Below are 18,276 nucleotides of genomic sequence, written 5' to 3' on the forward strand. Positions count from 1 at the left end.
AAAAGAAATAAGAGGTACAATGACTACAATGCGCAAGTAACAAGTTTCTGTACAGAAGCTATAATTTCGTATTTGAGTTACGACGTACATTCGATTACAGTTCTATTCACTACTTAGAGCAGTGACGCTTCTTAAGTAATAGAAATACTTCGTCAAAACTACCTCTTTGGCCTTGTATATACTTGAAGGATCTGACCCTGGTTTCTCACAGGCGGAGCGGCTACTATACCACGCGTGGACTCATTTTAATATTAAATTCAAACAAGTGAAATACGTCAGACCCGAAGTGGATGAGCCATACGTTGTCGAGGACGATGATGATAACGATGTAGAGTATGAACATGAACAACATGTAGACTATTGTATTAGGGTAAAATACATCACTAGCTACATACCAATAACTGGCCACTTCGCAACATAAAAAATCTAATAACAGTGCCGTTACTAATAACCCTTCGTCTGTGTTCGATAAGATTCCTGATCGATTTTTTCGATTACCTTTATTTACAATTTTAACACATTCATTGTGTACATTTTGTATTGAAAATGGGATGGTTGGCACTGAAAGTCTTAAACCACCACACACATACGAGTATGAAAGGTTAAAATAATAGCGACACTGTTAGCCCTTTTGCGTTGCGATGCCGCAATTTAGAATAAACAGAATAAGTAGTCCCCATTTCATGTCCGAATCGATATTGCGACGCACACGGGCTGTGGGTCCAGAAAATTTGGTAGGCCATGTTTGAGAATAAAATTAGTTGATACTTACTAAATGTCATTTTGTTAAGTGGCCAGTTACTGGTAATTTTCTTATACATTTAATAATAGAAAATCAAGGCAAATCATTCCATCTTAGCATACAACATATTGAAATTGCTCTACAACACATCACATATGTATAGGTAGAGTGCAAACCTCAATCTCTAGAATAATATTTAAATTAAATCCAGCAACTGTAATGCCACACGATAAATAAATAGGTAGATTTTAGCTTCTTAACTATCACTACTGTCACAATTTAGTAAAACCTTCACTCTAGATGCATTCTCTAATCACTCTACATCCTGTCATGAGCGTAATGTTGTAAGCCTAACAAAAATCTTTCTAGTATCAGACGAATGGTTAGATTATTTTTAACATTTTGGCAAACGCGAGAGTTACACAAAGAATGGCGGCCAAAAAAGAATAATCTTTGTCCCGTATCACCTAAAGACTGTTTGATTTCCATTGTCAGTAAAATGTATCTCACTCATATTATAATATTTTGCACGATCAGCTGCATAGAACTACCCATGAAAATTTGTTTCTTCTAGAAGATACACGTCACTGCAGGGCATTAAAAGTTCAACCAGATGTCCCAAGCAAGCACAGGATTTATATTTACATTACCTACCTCAGAAGACTTCTTACGAACCTTATCTCTCAGCAGCAAGAGCATCTGCCTTAAACCGTTTCAATATTGTAAAATGAGCGGGTTGTATCTAACATAACCAGGTAACCATAAACTAAACAGAACTTCTCTCTTCTTCCAGTATCTGGACATCGGGGAGGACATGAACGTACCCGACGACTTTACACAGAGCGAACTCCAGACGGGCAAGTGGTGGCGCCATCTGCTGGCGGGTGGCATCGCCGGAGCGTTCAGCCGGACCTGTACGGCGCCTCTGGACCGACTTAAAGTGTTCCTGCAGGTAACTAACTATTCGGTTCTGCATGTTAATTATTACTTAGCCTATAGCATAGAATACGCTGTCACAGTCCAGAATAATTGCTTTCAAAGCATAGATTTTTTAACTTTTTCGACGCCGTGTCAAACACAAAAGCTGTTATCCAGACGCCACGTCACCGAAGTGTTAAAACTGAAATTGAACTTTATGCATATGCATGTAGGTCTATGTTGCTCTGTGGTCTATGACCGATTAATCTGTCTTTGGCGTTAAACCTACGGTGCGTAATGTGCGTATATATCGGTCATTGGCATCCAAAAGGTTAATAATAGTACTAAGTTTGGAAGGCTGATAGCAAATCTAACTGGATTAAAAACCACTGCTCAATTAACCCCGAGTCTTATTTTCCAGGTGAATCCAACAAGAGAAGGAATGAGCAAGTGCTTAGCTAGGATGATAAGCGAGGGCGGCATCACCGGTCTCTGGCGGGGAAACGGCATCAACGTCATTAAAATAGCGCCAGAATCCGCAATCAAGTTCGCCGCCTACGAGCAAGTCAAGCGTCTAATACTTGGCGATAGAAAGAACCAGCCTCTAGAGATATATGAGCGATTCGTCGCCGGCGCTACAGCCGGGGCAATCAGCCAAACAGTCATATACCCTCTTGAAGTCCTCAAAACTCGACTAGCGCTAAGAAAAACCGGCCAGTACAGCGGCATTATGGACGCCGCGCGGAAAATATACGCTCGCGAGGGGCTCAGATGTTTCTATAAAGGCTACATTCCAAATATCCTAGGTATCGTGCCGTACGCCGGGATAGACCTGGCGATCTACGAGACGCTGAAGAAGAAGTACATAAACAAGTATCATCACAACGGACAGCCGGGAATGTTGTTGTTGCTGGCGTGCGGCAGTGCGTCGTGCACACTGGGGCAGGTGTGCTCATACCCGCTGGCGCTCGTGAGGACCAGGTTGCAGGCGCAAGGTAAATATAGAGAGAAAATTATTAATTAAAACTTTATTTAAACATCATAGCGTCCATGCGCAGGTGCCATTGTAGGTAAAATCCGCCGCACGAGTTAGCGATACTCATACTATTTTTCGTTAGCCCGCTCACGCTGTACGTAGGGGCAACCGCGCCAGCTAGCGAACGCCCTAAAATTGACGCTCATGAGCTCACTAAGAATCATTCAGGCCTGTTTTGACTAAAACAAAAGCATACTACAGAAGTTTACTGAGAGCGTTGTTTTCACTAGGTAGCGATATATGATATTATGACGTCACGCGTAGGCGTCGACGCTGCGTCACGCGCAAATAGGGCTGTCACGAACACTAATACACATTTTTATTTGCGTTTTTGTTTAACGCGTCGGCTGTAACAATTAGTGTCTTTGTATGTTGACAGTCGTAATATATTTACAATTTCATGTGTCACGGCCACCAATTTGACACCACCAAATATACGAAACATAACTACAGTAATTCGGAAGAAGTAACAGGTTACGGAATTACCTAACTAAAGTAAATTGAAATAAAAAACCCATTACTTTTTCATTACTTAATTATAGTCAGAACGAAAGCATACTTAGAACTGGGTATATTTAAATACTTAGTTATTTAATATAGTGAAAGTAATAATCGTACTAATCGTAGGTATAATAATTTAGGGATGATGGTTATCATAATAGTTCGAATAAGTATTCATAGAAGTTAGAATAACTCTGTCACTAAATATCAGAAGACCCTTGTCAGTGTATATACCGCAGGAAGATTGAACAAAACAATAATTGCGAGTATCTCAGTTAAAGAGTTATTGATGGTTGTGGAAAGGTAAAGACAAAGATAGATATAACTCCGTAATAGATGGATACAGTCTAAGGAAAAAACGTGCCTCGAAAATCACGAAAATTTGATTCTCGATCAGATGGCGCCACTAGTTTTGGCCTACACTACTCGTATAGAGGGCGTTGACTGTTTCGTTTGTTATTTATAATTTTAACGCATACCAGTGAAAGAACATGGGTCAAAATCATATAAAAATAATTAATGCAAATAAAAAAACCATTTATCCATATTTAAATACATTTTATCGTATCTTTATAAATATTTATTTTTAGTTTTAAAGTGTGTCGACAGATGGCAGTGAATTTACTGGGGTTACAAAATTTACTATGACCAATGAGTATATAATAAGATAGAGCGGTACTGTCATAGTAAATTTTGTAACCACTGTAAATTCACTGCCACCTATCGACATACTTTAAAACTAAAATTGAAGATTTAAAAAAATACGTTAAAATGTATTTAAATATGGATAAATTATTTTTTTATTTGCATTAATTATTTTTATATGATTTTGACCCATGTTCTTTCACTGGTATGCGTTAAAATTATAAATAACAAACGAAACTGTCAACGCCCTCTATACGAGTGTAGGCCAAAACTAGTGGCGCCATCTGATCGAGAGTCAAATTTTCGTGATTTTCGAGGCACGTTTTTTCCTTAGACTGTATCCATCTATTACGGAGTTATATCTATCTTTGCTATGACAGTACCGCTCTAGTATAAGTTACTCTATGGTAAAGACTAAGAAAAAAACATTCCCTAGTTTGGCAGCCGAAACAGATGGCGCTGTACTGTGCCATATGAATTATCAAACGTCAATTATTGTCAATAAAAAGTTACCTTATAATTTACGAAGCCGTACAGCGCCATCTCGTTTAGCTGTTAATAACTACACAATAACTAAATAGATCTTTGTGTGTAGTGAATTCTACGGTTACTTCTCTATCCCGTGCGAGAATGTTTAATTATTTTATTTATTTAGGTAGTATTTATAACACGAAATCGAAACCTAATTACAAAAGTATCGTTAAACCAGTAAGGTTTGTCTCGATACTCGATTCCGCAGTCGATTTTGTACAAAAATGAAATATAACAACTTAAGAAACTGTTCATAACTTCAATTTAATTTATCTATCGGCTGTTTTAAATTACAAAAAAATATACACCATTGTGCATTGCACTGAGCGCAAACAACATTTATTTTCCTTAGTCTATTGTTCTGCCGACCGGCCGCTCTCTCGTTACATAACTAAGATCTTTTTGTGGTACGGCACAGTTCTCCCGCGACTTAATTCTACAACATTAACCAATCCTTTTTTTGTTACAGAAAAAGCAGCAAAAGTAGCCGAAGGCACGATGCGTGGCGTATTCAAGGACATCGTCCAACGAGAAGGAGTCCGTGGCCTGTACCGCGGCATCACACCCAACTTCATCAAGGTCATACCCGCCGTCTCCATCTCCTATGTCGTCTACGAGTACGCCAGCCGGTCCCTAGGCGTCAATATGACGTGATCACGCACGGAACATTATTGAGTTATCACTTAAGCATATTAGCAAATTTTGCATTTGATTGTACATAGCTGTATGTAAATCTTATTTATTTTATGTATGTGACATATTCCATTTTTAATGACGCATCATACTATGCTGAGCTAATGATTGCATTTTATCCGGCCCGGTTGGGTAGCATCTGTGATTATAATAAATGACGTAATTTTTTTTTAGTTTGATTTTTTTTTTCGTTCCTTTTTTTGTTTTAGCTTAACTATCGCTTCTTTTAGTCAGGGTTCTTTTTTAGTTTTTATTGTCGTGTTACTTATTTAGAACTCATTTACAAGTTTATTATTTCGTTGTACTAGTTTACTATAATAAATCAGCTTAGAATATTTGAATATGAGAATGTATAACCTTAAAGTTTCTATCAATAATTTACTTGTATGTTTGGAAAAGCATCCGATTCATCGGACTATTGTAAAAAATACAAGGATACTATATGAAAGAAGAAGCTAGAGTTATCTCTCAGAAATTATCCGGTAAATTAATGCATGTACTTATACCTAGATCTAGTTTTTTTGAACACCTTGAGATTACAGGCTTTCTCTCCTATTAGGAATTGTTAGCGGAAACGATCCAATGGGCATATATGGGTTAAATATCTGGGAGACCGAGCTTTGCTCTGAAAACATATAAAAACTCAAAAATTCGCGTTTTCCCAGAGATAAGGCCGAGCTAGATCGATTTTTTCGCCCTTCTGTCATTGGCGTCCAAAAGGTTAAAACATGTCCTCGTAAGACACAGCCATGCAAAAACATAAGTAACTATAGTAAGTTGCTTATTATATGCTACATCTATATGATCTCTATGTGTCTAAAACATTACTACATATATCCAATCATGAATTTGCATATAATTTAAGTAGGTAAAATAATCACAAGATGACGAGAAATGATGTCAAATGTGGGAGCTGTGATTAGAGTAAGGTATGAAGGATTTAAGGAATGTAACAGCTGCAATAGCTCAAAAATACTTAAAATCTAGCTGTTAATGCGCCAGAGACATGTTAAATACAAGGACCTATACTGCCTCGCTAAGCTTAAAAAACTGCAGGGGGCCTAGACAAGATGCCAATCTTTTGCGCCGTAGCGAACGTAGCAATAATGTCTCTCTGTCACGCTTATATGGAAGTGTGTGATACAGAGATACTGTTTCGTTTGCTACGGTGCAAACGATTGGCATCTTGTCTAGGCCCTCTTGATGTGCCAACGGAGAAATACCAAATTTGCGAAATTACCAACATGGAAATTTTCTGTAACTTCTCATAGGCTTAGAGGTTGTAAGGACCTAAGGCGCATAGATGGTACTAGATCCGATCCGTTGCCAGGAGTGTCTCACTCCGCGATTTCGTCGCGTCGCTACAAGTACCTGCGGCCGCCTCAATTTTGAGGTTTTGCCATAGTAATTGCCGCGCACCGCTATGGAACGCACGTCTGCACGCGCTTGCGCCGCCGTGCGGTGCGCGTAGTAGACCCGTTTTGTTAGGGAGTGAATCTTCTACCTAGTATTATTATATATTCTGTGCCGTTGCTTAAACCATTAAAAATAGTCTTTAATCCTTAATTATAATAACAGTAATATTTAAATAACTCCATTCAATGGACCTAACATATTATAGTCACAAATTATCATTTATGTGCCTAATAGGCGTTTCAACTCTTTTTAAATAGCATTTTAAACTTTAGATAGGCATTCAGGAAAATAACTATTCGATTCTTTATCTAACCATTTTGAGAAGTGTAGGTATAGGTTGCCTAAGAAATTGAACGATATATTACCTACTTATTAGGTGTCTGGGGTCCCATATCCTGTTAGAAGGCGTACTCCTTTAAACTAAATTCTTATCTTTTTCTCTAGTTCCGAAGTTTTTCTGTTAACTATATCTTGAGTCTCCTTACATAAGGGGACTCGATTTACCTATTTACTAAACTTTTACAATATATGTTTTGTTTGAAAACTCCATGTACAGTGGTAGTCTTTATTAATACACAGTCGCCATCAGATAGGTGCACAAAAATATCCTAATAATAGGGTATTTGTAAAGGTATTTCTGAATACATTGGCCGCTAAGGTATATCTGATGATGACGACTGTACATTATAGTTCAAAGTAATCTGTGGCGGGAGTTTGCCTAGCAAGCTGTCCTTATTATTGTATTGGCACAGACGTCGCTAATGTATCTGGATATTGTACATTTCCGAAGAATGCAACGTTGTGTGAATATAAGTAGTCTTTATAATTGACTCGTCTCTGATATTAGATAGTTTCAAATAATATACAGTGATATTCCATATTTAATAGTTTTTAAGAATTTTCATATGATAAGAAAGCCCCATGAATATGTTCTGGGAATATTATTATCTATTTTGTTTTTAGAAAAACGAATTTACCTATCCTGATTTTATTCGTTATTCAGCTTTGTCAGCTATATTATTTCTATTAAATACCGATCGCATTCAAAATGACCAAGAAATAGTGTATCCATATAGTGTATGTCGACGTTGTAAAGGATTGCTGACTTTCTAAGGCTGGCCACAGACGCTACGAGATTCCGGCCGAAATGTGTGTGGTGACGGTATACAAAATTGCGTCTCGACTCAGGTGACCCAAAGATATCAGATCCTTTATTTTTTATTATACTATAAAACAATGGCCGCAACTTGACTTTTTTAGTATAAGCAGGTTTCGGTAATATTAGTAAGTATAGTATATTAGGGGACATCTTACACAGATTAACTTGGCCCCAAACTAAGCAAAGCTTGTACTATGGGTGCTAAGCGACGATATACATACTTATATACATAGAAAACACCATGACTCGGGAACAAATATGTGTTCATCACATAAATAAATGTCCTTAACGGGATTCTAACCCAGGACCTTAGGCCAGGAATATCAGTCAATAGTATCACTACTGTAAAATGGTATTGGAGTGCACGAGTGGGATAAGTATTTATTAAATGCATTCTTGGGGCTTTCAATATTTTTTGGCTATAAATGTTAGATAATAGTTATTCAATAGTTGTTAAATTTTAAAACTGCCATGATGCCTGCCTCTTAACTATTTGTGAATGCAGGATGTTTAAAAGGTAAATCTAGAAGGAATATTTTTTCTCCTTAATTATTAAATTGCAATTAATGGCATGTCTTAAAGATTAACTTGATTGTATGAGATTGTACACAGCTGCTTATAATTTTTCGACTTTAAGGTAAATAACGGCATATAAATCAGACTAAGCATAATAATTTCAAAACGATTGCATACCTACAAGCTTATATTCTGTCCCTTGCTTTGTAGTATGTATGTATAGGTACTCATGGGCTGAAATTGAAGAAATTCAACACCAGAATGAATCTCAATGGACATGATAATTCAGCTCTTGTGGTTCACCTTCTCGTTACAATAAAATGTTCCGTGACCTAAGACGTCCACAATTAATTATAAAAACGTCGACAGACACTGAAAATAAGAAAAGCGATAGGAAGCGCGATTTTAAATCTTTATCAAAAATTTGGATGTAATTATTTCGTAGCTAGGTAGCTAGTCAACAAATTATGTGTCGTTTTGTATTAGATATGCTAGGCTCTAGGCTTAAGTGTGCGTTCGTGCTGCTACATTAACAATGACTTTTCACATGACCTATTCGAAAAAGGGCTTATTCTTCCCCGCTAGGAGGGATCAAAGAGGCACTTTTCTTCCCTGCTAGGAGGGATCAAAGTGGCACTTTTCTGTTCTAGGACGCGTTTTTTTTTCTTTTTTGCATAAATGTGTCACATGGTAGCAAAATTATTTCCACCTTGGGCGTTATCACTTGAATCCCTCTACGCTCAAGATTCTATTTTAGAACCCCTCGCTACGCTCAGGATTCAATTATAGAATCCTTCGCTTCGTTTAGGATTCAATGTACGCCCTCGCCGTAAATGTCATTTTGCTCCCTTGTGACACAATCTACTATTGTTACAGACGTAAAGTAGGTACTTACGTACTTACCTACCTAATTTAAACGAAGGTCTTGGAAGAACTTTTTCGGTTCGCTAATGTTCGCGGTCGGTTAAGCTCACCGCAGACGCAACGGAATTCCGGATAGGATTTTTATAATAACAGACACTTATCAGACAAATTGGCAGATTTTAAGGAACTTCCAGAAATAATTCAGCCAGGTCAGAAACCACTGACAAGCTTCTCCCGGAAATCCGTTATACCCGCAGTGAACGACACGTCTCTGAATTTTAGTAGCCGATGAAAATCGAAGTTCGCCGAGGAGTTTAATGTAACATTGCAATGAAAAGCCAAATACAAGGTACCAACGAAGGCTAATTCGCACCTAGGTGTCCGCTAAAATGAGATAGGAATATAATTCACCTCTCGTTCAGTACATCAGCTCTAGCATGCTCTAGCGACGCCCGAATCATCATCATCTTCCTCGCGTTATCCCGGCATTTTGCCACGGCTCATGGGAGCCTGGGGTCCGCTTGACAACTAATCCTAAGAATTGACGTAGGCACTAGTTTTTACGAAAGCGATTGCCATCTGACCCTCCAACCCAGAGGGGGAAACTAGGCCTTGTTAGGATTAGTCCGGTTTCCTCACGATGTTTTCCTTCACCGAAAAGCGACTGGTATAAATATCAAATGATATTTCGTACATAAGTTCCGAAAAACTCATTGGTACGAGCCGGGGGTTTGAACCCGCGACCTCCGGATTGAAAGTCGCACGCTCTTACCGCTAGGCCACCAGCGCGTCAGTAGCATGCTCTAGCGACGCCCGAGTAACAAGGCATATTTTTGTTTCAAATAACACATAATAAATTTTAAAGTACTTCTTTATTGTCCATTTTCTCTCATTGTTGTTAAAACGTGAGCACCTAAACATTAATACAAATGTTAAATAACTAATTAGATGTAGGTAATTAAAATTATCAGTTTCACATTCAACACATTTATAATAGTAAAAAACAACATGTATGCGGCACCGAGTTGGATACTATTATAGAGACGACATACCAAACAATGAAATTGTCGCAATCACAACCTGTACCATGCTACCAAAACGTCGTAAGCGCCGTAAAAGTCGCGAGATTCACGCTCCGCTTCTATGGTTTGATGCCAAAACGGCAGCAACTCACGGCGCAAAATACTGGTTCTCTGTGCCGGTTCTATACGTTAGTAATAATAGTTCAATGGTATGCAGTCACTAATTGCAGACGAACTCTCCATGCCTAATAAGTTATTCTGTAACTTTGAAGTTTAATTGTTGATTATTGTATTTCACTATTGTCTGTTAATATTTAACATCCTAATAAACATACTTATTCGAAATACTTTTTGTGTAGTTTTTTATTCTTCAAAGCCTTATTCTATCCAGCGATGCTACAGGGGTCTTCCCATTGCTCCTTATTCCGTATACACCCACGCCGTAAGTCCATCAGTTGTGTAGCGCGTCGCGTTAACTAATTAAGTTCTTCAACAGTTTCATTAAATTGTTTATCTGAGGTTTGAAGTTTAACCTTTTCGACGCCGTGTCAAACACAAATCAGTTATCCAGACGCCGCGTCACCGAAGTTTCAAAACTGAAATTGAAATGCATATGCATGTAGGTCGATGTTGCTCTGTGGTCTATGATCGATTAATCGGTCTTTGACGTTGAACCTGCGGTGCGTATATATCGGTCATTAGCGTCCAAAAGGTTAATATCGTCGCTGAGTCTATTATATATTTTACAATGCATGTGCTCGAAAAGTGCGTTTCCTACAGAGCCATATCATGCGGAAAGCACTACTTTTCCGCACTAGTGCTTTTTGTTTTCAATTTTTTTTTTACAGTACTAATGGTGCTACTTTCTCGCACTAGTGCGGAAAGAGCACATTTCGTGCATATGTCGAAAGTTTAAAGGGCCATATGTACTGTAAAACGTTGTACGATACACGTGCGAATAGGTAATTCGCAACTCGTGTCGATTTAAAACACTCCTTTTAATAATTAAACTTATTTGCCATGATATGTTTTTTTATTTACTCGCACAATGCATAGTAAAACATTGTATGATACACGTGCGTAAAGATGATTTCCGCACTTGTTACATAAATAGCTATTGATGGCCATCATTTAATTTGCTTCGTAGAAACAAACATTAAAGATTCAATCAAATATTTCATTTTGACTTTCGGTCGGACGATCCCAGAACGAGGCATTATAGGTATATCATATATGTATTTAAAAAAAACCGGCCAAGTGCGAGTCGAGTTCCAAGGGTTCCGTACAATACACAATGAATTTTTTTATGTAAAACGAGTCGTTTGACAGTGCGAGCCTTATGATTTCGTCTTGGCAACATTTTACATGAAAATGTTTTTGGTGGGTGGGATATCATGTCATGTTACAACATAGTAGTGATGCGCGACTTCGAATGATTTGCCTATTCGAATGATTAGCGATTACTAATCTCTGTATTCGAATTGGAAATTAGTAATGCACTAATGCTGATAATCGAATGATGACTACTAATAAGTAGTAACTAACATGCCTACAGTCAAGGTAAATCAACTGACTCAGCTCTCCACGCTGTAGTAAGCAACATAGAGAATGCGTTGGCGAGGAAAAACTCCTGTCTAGGCACCTTCATCGACATAGCGGGAGCCTTTGATAAGACCAATTTCAGCAGCATTCAACAAGCATTACATAGACATGGAACCAACCCGCTCATAATCGAATGGATAATGAATATAATATAACACGTGGCCGTTCACGAAACAAACTTGTTAACACTACTGATCACTAAGGCTGCTGATGGCAAAATGGCAGAGCCTGCTCGCGTCGGACGTACTAGAGTATGTTTCTACCCACTTATTTATAACAACAAGTTTACCGGTTTCTAACTGACGATATTCTTGGCGGGTAAAACGCGCTTGACAGTTCGCGCCGATGACAGCTGCGCTGTTCTATCGGGGTTCTATCTCTATGGCGCAGTCACTGTCAGTAAGAATGCGTTCAGAACTCGGCTAACATTATGAAACGTAATTAGTATTGCCGTCTTATCTACTTAATTACTGTTATCGCGACTCGGTTCGCGACAACCGTCAAACAAGCTAACTTTGCCTCCAGGGTAATCGCCCCAACGTGATATCAAATATTGGGGTAATTTTTACCAATATGGTATCCCCACGTTTATGACGTCATCTATGTCTATCCCTTACGAGCGCACGCGGTAGACCGCATTTATAGAAATATACTAGATCTATGATGGAACTTCTATCAATCTTCGCTAATCAGCGAAATCGACTCCACACTCGCGTTCGTGGCTTCGCGCCGCGTAGTCTGGAGCGAACTTTAGGCGAGACAGTTGGGCGAGACACGAAAAATTATTTGTTAAAGTATATAGTTGGTCAAACCAAATTGTCAGTATATAAAAACAAAAAAAAACTATACTCATCCTTTTCTTTTGGGTGCTAGTCCTAGTGTAAGGCAAAGATAGTATGATTCTCTCTGTCTATGTTTGAAATGAGACAGTTCTTTGACAAACTATAGATAGAAAACTTTTATACCAAATTTCTTTTATAGAGAAATCAGTTACGACAACATTACAAACCTAACAACAGTAAACAGCTGCGATTTGACATTATGAGTCATTGTCATTGTAGACATTTTAATTTACGGCTGGTATCACCTCTCAAATTTTCAATAATCTTCCTTTTCATAGCAGCACGTGTAGACGCGGACGACTTGCTTATCATCTTATAGAATAATTTCGGTAAATTGATTATTTTTAAAAGCTTTTGATGCTATTATTGTTACCAAAGTAAAGTCTGTGAAATTACGAACCAATATATATCCTCCAAGTGACCCTAGAATATTAGTACCCATGGAAAAAACCGTGAAGAACGTTTGATTCTAGTGCAGTGAAATTTAACAACGTTTGTATGATTACACTCATATGTTGGTGACGCATTAATGGTTTTTTTCCTTCAGCTTAGGTTCGGATCAAGATGCCTTCAGACGCGAAAAAGCGAGCACAACAGAAGAAGAAAGAGGCAGCCAGTAATAGGAACAAAAAGAATGTGACTCGGGTGACGAACTCCGAAGAGAACGGTACAGCGAACGGCACCGCGAAGGAGGAGTCGAGAGAGCTCACGGCTGAAGGTACGTGTGTGGTATAACCCTCTAAAATGTAGTTCTATGTGGTCACGCTTGACACAATGATACATGATTTTCATTCTTCAGTGCAACTTCCTAGATCGCGTGTCGATTTAAACGTATTTTTTTTCGTCCATTATAATGAAACTTATAACCAGGGATGGTCAAAGGTGTCCTGTGATTTACACAATACAACAATTATAGGTAAGAAACACACGGAATAACGTAAAGGTCGCGTGCGTTGCATCTCGAAAGGCAAACGGAATCTGACTGCCAATATGGCGCACGCGAGGTGATTGATTGATTTAGAGTGAATGTGATGTATGGTGAGTGTATGAAGATTAGGGGGTTTACAGACGTGTGTATGTGGGTGTGTCTACACGTTGTGTGGAACTAAGGGCTGTGCTACAGGCTCCCCCTTCGGGCCATGGGGACATCCTTGCCCATGGGCCGACACACAGGTTGCTTCTTGCGTGGTCTTCCTCTCCTCTTCTCACCAGCTGCAGGTGGAGTAGGGGTAGCAGGTGTTCGCTTGGGCGGTCTACCTCTCTTCCTTTGTGGTATGATGGGTTCTGCGGGTTCATCACCACTCTTCTGATGGTATGTAGTCAAGTCTGATACATGATATTTACCAACAGTTTCACCGTTATTTATTTTGTTAACATGTAAGTAGTTGTGAAGATATAAGTAGTGAGTGAGTTGTTAACATATAAGCAGTGAGTGTATGAAGATTAGGGGGTTCACAGACGTGTGTATGAGGGTGTGTCTACACGTCTGTGTGGAACTAAGGGCTGTGTTACAAACTGCATAAGGTTTTATTCTGTTTTGTTTAGTCAAATGTAGTTCATGTTAAAGGTGTATATTTGATTTACTATACTAAAAATTTGGAAGTTTTCATTCAATCTGCTCTAAAATTTGTAATGATTATAACATTAGTGTATAAACAAGTATTACTTATTAAATTAAAAGTTTTTGTAACAAGTAGGTACTTGTTTATAATACAGGTTCATCGGACATTTAAAAATCTGTTTTAATGTTAGGATGTAAATTTTTTCTCATAGTTTAGATTAATCTATATCATCTATTGAATGGATGCAAACAAAATTATTGTTATAGGAAGCTTCCGCATACAGGTTACATGGCAATTGTATTGCAGCAGTTGCTTAGAAGTAGATTGTACCATTGGAGGTTCGGGGTCAATGATCATATCCCCCCACATCCCATGGTCCTAATACTAGTACAAATTACCTCCAATGTAATTCAAATCATTATTAACCTTTTGTATGTTGTGTAACTTGTGTAGAGTCCATCTAAGTTACTTTGAATGTTAAATTTTTATAGGAATTTGAGATTTACATTACCACACATAGTCCGACAAGTAATTGTAGAAAATTATTGAGGGCGCCACCTACGTAACTGTCACATTTTTGACGTAAAATGATTGGCATTACATGGCAACAATTTAGTATGGAAATTTTTTAGTTCCATTTTATTTGATTTCTTTTATTTTATGTTGCACTATAAGTGTATTTCAAACTCAATGGGTACGCTGACAGATGTCATCTCAATACAATTTTGCGAGATTTGGCCTTTTTAACAAGCTTTTTATTAACTTGCAATTAACCTATACATGTATATGTAAGTATGTACTGGTCAAACCTTGCAAGTTTAATTTGACCCACTTCCATTCCCAACTTCCATTGAAGCTGAAAATTTGCATACATATGTAAGTTGGGTGACAATGCAATATTCTGATACCGTTGAGCTGATCGCTGATCTGACGATGGAGAAGTAAGTGGCCATAGGAACTTAGTGATAAAACAACTAAACCTAATTGTGTTTGGGGTTTTTAGAATTGTCTTGATGATATGTATTAGTTCATGAAAAAAAAGTACAGACGGCAATAAAAACTTGTACCAAAAATTAAATTTTTGCGAATAACTTATTAGGTTATAAATTATATGGAGATGACATCTGTCACACTACCCATCGAGTTTGAAAATACTATACCTATCATTGCAAATGCCATGCCATGCAGAGTTAGCTTGGTCCAACCGACTTTAACTCATTGTTCTAGAGCAAGACAAATTCCAACCTACATATTATATAAAATAAAATAAATTTTCAACTTAAATATAGTCAAATTCAGAAATACGCAACCAAAACCGAATGGACAAGAGGATTATTGTATAATATCCTTTTATTTTAAAGTGGATACCATTTAATGTAACCAGATGACATTTGAATCTATTATCAAATTCAAATCTAAAGCAAGACAGATTGTTGGCAGTCTGCGGTTTTTGTAAGAAATGCAACTGTGCCCAGTCTACCGTGACAAACTTTCTATAGCCCATGGGGGCAATGAACTTTGTAAAAACTTAATAAACTATACTTTTTTCACTGCGTTACATCACTTGAATAGTGAATACTCTGTCTTAAGGTTACTACAGACGTTGCAATAAACGGCTTGCGAATTTAGATTACCTAATTGCTGGCTAAGTAGGAGCAACGAAATCAATGGATCGACCAAATACTGTATAGATGTATTGCAAATCACATGTGACTTATGGAGAGACCATTATTCCCGGTGTGAGTGTTAGGCCCTAATCTTGTTATCTCGAGATCTATCGTAGGGGTGTGGACTGTATAGGGTGCGGCATAGGCGGCAAGGATGGAGTAAAACAACTGGAGCTCTTCTTAAATCAGATGCAGGAGGGTCGAGGTCGGAGAGGTCTTCTTTTCTTCTTTTGGAGAGGTGTTTCTTGCTCGGCTGCTCGATTCGTAATGGCTTCCTATGGCCGGCGCACCGCCTTTTATTCCCTCCATATTTAAAGACCTCGTCCCCCGCGCCGCGCCGGCGCGGGCGTCTGCGCTTCGCGCATGCGCAGACCTCTCTTTCCTCGACTCTCCTACGTTTCTCTTTATTTATTAAAGTTATGTTATATATTAACAAATTACATGTTTTATTTATTTATCCTACCTATCTTATTAGATTCTAGTCTAATATCACAATTTCTTATTAGAATAAGGTAGCGTATACTTTGCCCTATTTTCTTATACAGATCTACGTAATGAAACACAATGAGGAAAATTCTTTATTTGTTATAAGCCTATCTTAATTAAATTATATTGCAATCCTAACTTTACCTAATTGGAATTCTCTTATTGGATTCCTTTAAGAGGTACAAAGTATGCTACTCATACTTTGTCCTGTTATAAAAACATACTAAATACCATTTATTTCTATACGTGACGCGACTTAAAATTATTACATGTTAAAATGACTCTAAGTTACAAAATACTATGCGCGTCGTGTACATTTCTCCCGCCGTCGCCTTGCGATCCCACTGGTAGCACGACGATCTTCTTTGTTGGCCGCCTCAGCACGTGTCCTCTGCTGGTGGTGACGTCCACGACTCGTACCACGCCGTCCTTGCCCGGATACGTCTGCTTCACTATTCCACGTGGCCATATGTTGCGGGGGAGGTTGGAGTCGCATATTATTACGACATCGCCGACGGCCGGGGTGACTCCTGCGCCGTGGGGCTCCCGCCGGTGTTGTAGTAGCGGCGCGTACTCGCGAACCCAGCGCTGCCAGAAGGTGTCGGCCAGCTGCTGGGCGCGCCTCCAGTGTTGTCGCGCGTTCATGTCGCTCTCTTCGAAGGTGCCGGGAGCCGGGGTGTAGCAGTCCGGCCCGATCAGAATCATGTTTGGAGTCAGTGCCGGCGGGTCTTCTGGATTCACCGCTACGTAGGTTATGGGCCTCGAGTTGACCGTCGCCTCCGCCTCCGCCAGTAGGGTTTGTAGAGTCTCGTCGCTCGGGTATTTTTCATGTAGGGTGGCCTTCATAGCTTCTTTCACCGTGCGCACCATACGTTCCCACACGCCCGCCATGAAGGGTGCGGCGGGGGGTAGGAAACGCCAGTTTATGCGGCGCGCGTGGGCGGCGTCTCTCATGGCTTCCGTCAACTCGCGGTTGGCTCCTCTGAAGGCGGTCCCGTTGTCACTCCACAGCTCTGTAGGGCACCCGCGCCGGGCAATGAAACGGCGTAGTGCGTTGATGGCCGAGTCCGTGCTTAGTGAGGCTACCATTTCTAGGTGTACGGCCCTCGACGTCATACATGTGAACAGCGCGACGTACCTTTTTTCTCTGTGACGCCCCACTGTGACTTCTTGCGGCCCGTAGTAGTCTAGACCCGTGTAGGTAAAGGGCCTCACATGATGCGCCAGGCGTGCCGCCGGTAGGTCACCAGTGGCCGGGGCCGCGGGCTTCGCACGACGTAGTCGACATCTCGGACACTGAGCGATCACTTGTTTCACTGTCGGCCTTATTTTCACTATGTGCACTCGCTGTCGCAACTCGTTCACCACTATTTCCGTACCGCCATGATGTAATTGTTCATGCACATGAGAAACATACAATTTCGTGTAGTGATGCTTCCCATATAGCACTACTGGTTGCACTGTCTCTTCTTGTATGTTCCCGGCCGCCGCTATTCTTCCCCGTAGTCGTATGATACAGTCCTCGTCCATATAAACACTCAGCTTGGCCAGTCGGTCGTCCTTGTCGGGCGTACGGCCGCTCGCTATTCGCCTTCTCTCTTTCTCGTAGCTATCTTCTTGTGAGGCGCGTATTAGTAACTTTTCGGCGGCGTTTAGGTATTTGGCTTCTAGCGTTAAGTATTTCTTCTCTTCTTGGGGTTGGGTAGCTGCACTCTTGGCGGGCACGCGCGTGTGTTGCGTGCGTTTGTTCCATGCGCCGTCTTGTTCCGCGTTCGCTCGTGTCCGCTTGCGCTTCGCCGCCGCGATAAATTGTGTCGCGGGCGGGGCGGGCGCGCGGGGTTGAGGGCGCACTAGGTCGATGAACTGTAGCACGCGCGCGGTCGCTCGCAGCAGCCGCATCCATTTTGAGAAGCGTTCGATCTCGGGTATAGCTGCGTGTTTATCTTGCGTAGGGACGGCGATCGCAGCGCACGTCTCTTTTTCTTCGCCGGTCGCGGGAACTTCGACCTTATTCTCGTGGGGCCAAGTCTCTTTTTGTTCATAGAGAAAGGGCGGGCCGGTGAACCATCTATGT

General features: G+C 39.9%; 2 protein-coding genes across 4 annotated transcripts in view; both read left to right on the forward strand.

The window, feature by feature from the left end:
- LOC134754322 (calcium-binding mitochondrial carrier protein SCaMC-2) overlaps positions 1 to 5,237 on the forward strand; it is a 57,238-nt gene extending 52,001 nt beyond the window's left edge. For all 3 annotated transcript variants that reach the window (XM_063690585.1, XM_063690586.1, XM_063690587.1), the window contains 3 exons: positions 1,536 to 1,694; positions 2,082 to 2,655; positions 4,843 to 5,237. In XM_063690585.1, the coding sequence (XP_063546655.1) occupies positions 1,536 to 1,694; positions 2,082 to 2,655; positions 4,843 to 5,027 (918 nt within the window). In that variant the 3' untranslated portion in view covers positions 5,028 to 5,237. The remainder of the gene's footprint in view (positions 1 to 1,535; positions 1,695 to 2,081; positions 2,656 to 4,842) is intronic.
- Positions 5,238 to 12,706: 7,469 nt separating this feature from the next.
- Positions 12,707 to 18,276, forward strand: part of LOC134754254 (ATP-binding cassette sub-family F member 2) — a 31,646-nt gene continuing 26,076 nt past the window's right edge. Inside the window, exons 1-2 of the mRNA XM_063690456.1 lie at positions 12,707 to 12,816; positions 13,035 to 13,205. Coding sequence (XP_063546526.1) covers positions 13,052 to 13,205 — 154 coding nt within the window. The 5' untranslated portion in view covers positions 12,707 to 12,816; positions 13,035 to 13,051. The remainder of the gene's footprint in view (positions 12,817 to 13,034; positions 13,206 to 18,276) is intronic.

The sequence above is a fragment of the Cydia strobilella genome, chromosome Z (assembly GCF_947568885.1).
Source record: "Cydia strobilella chromosome Z, ilCydStro3.1, whole genome shotgun sequence".
Lineage (NCBI taxonomy): Eukaryota > Metazoa > Arthropoda > Insecta > Lepidoptera > Tortricidae > Cydia > Cydia strobilella.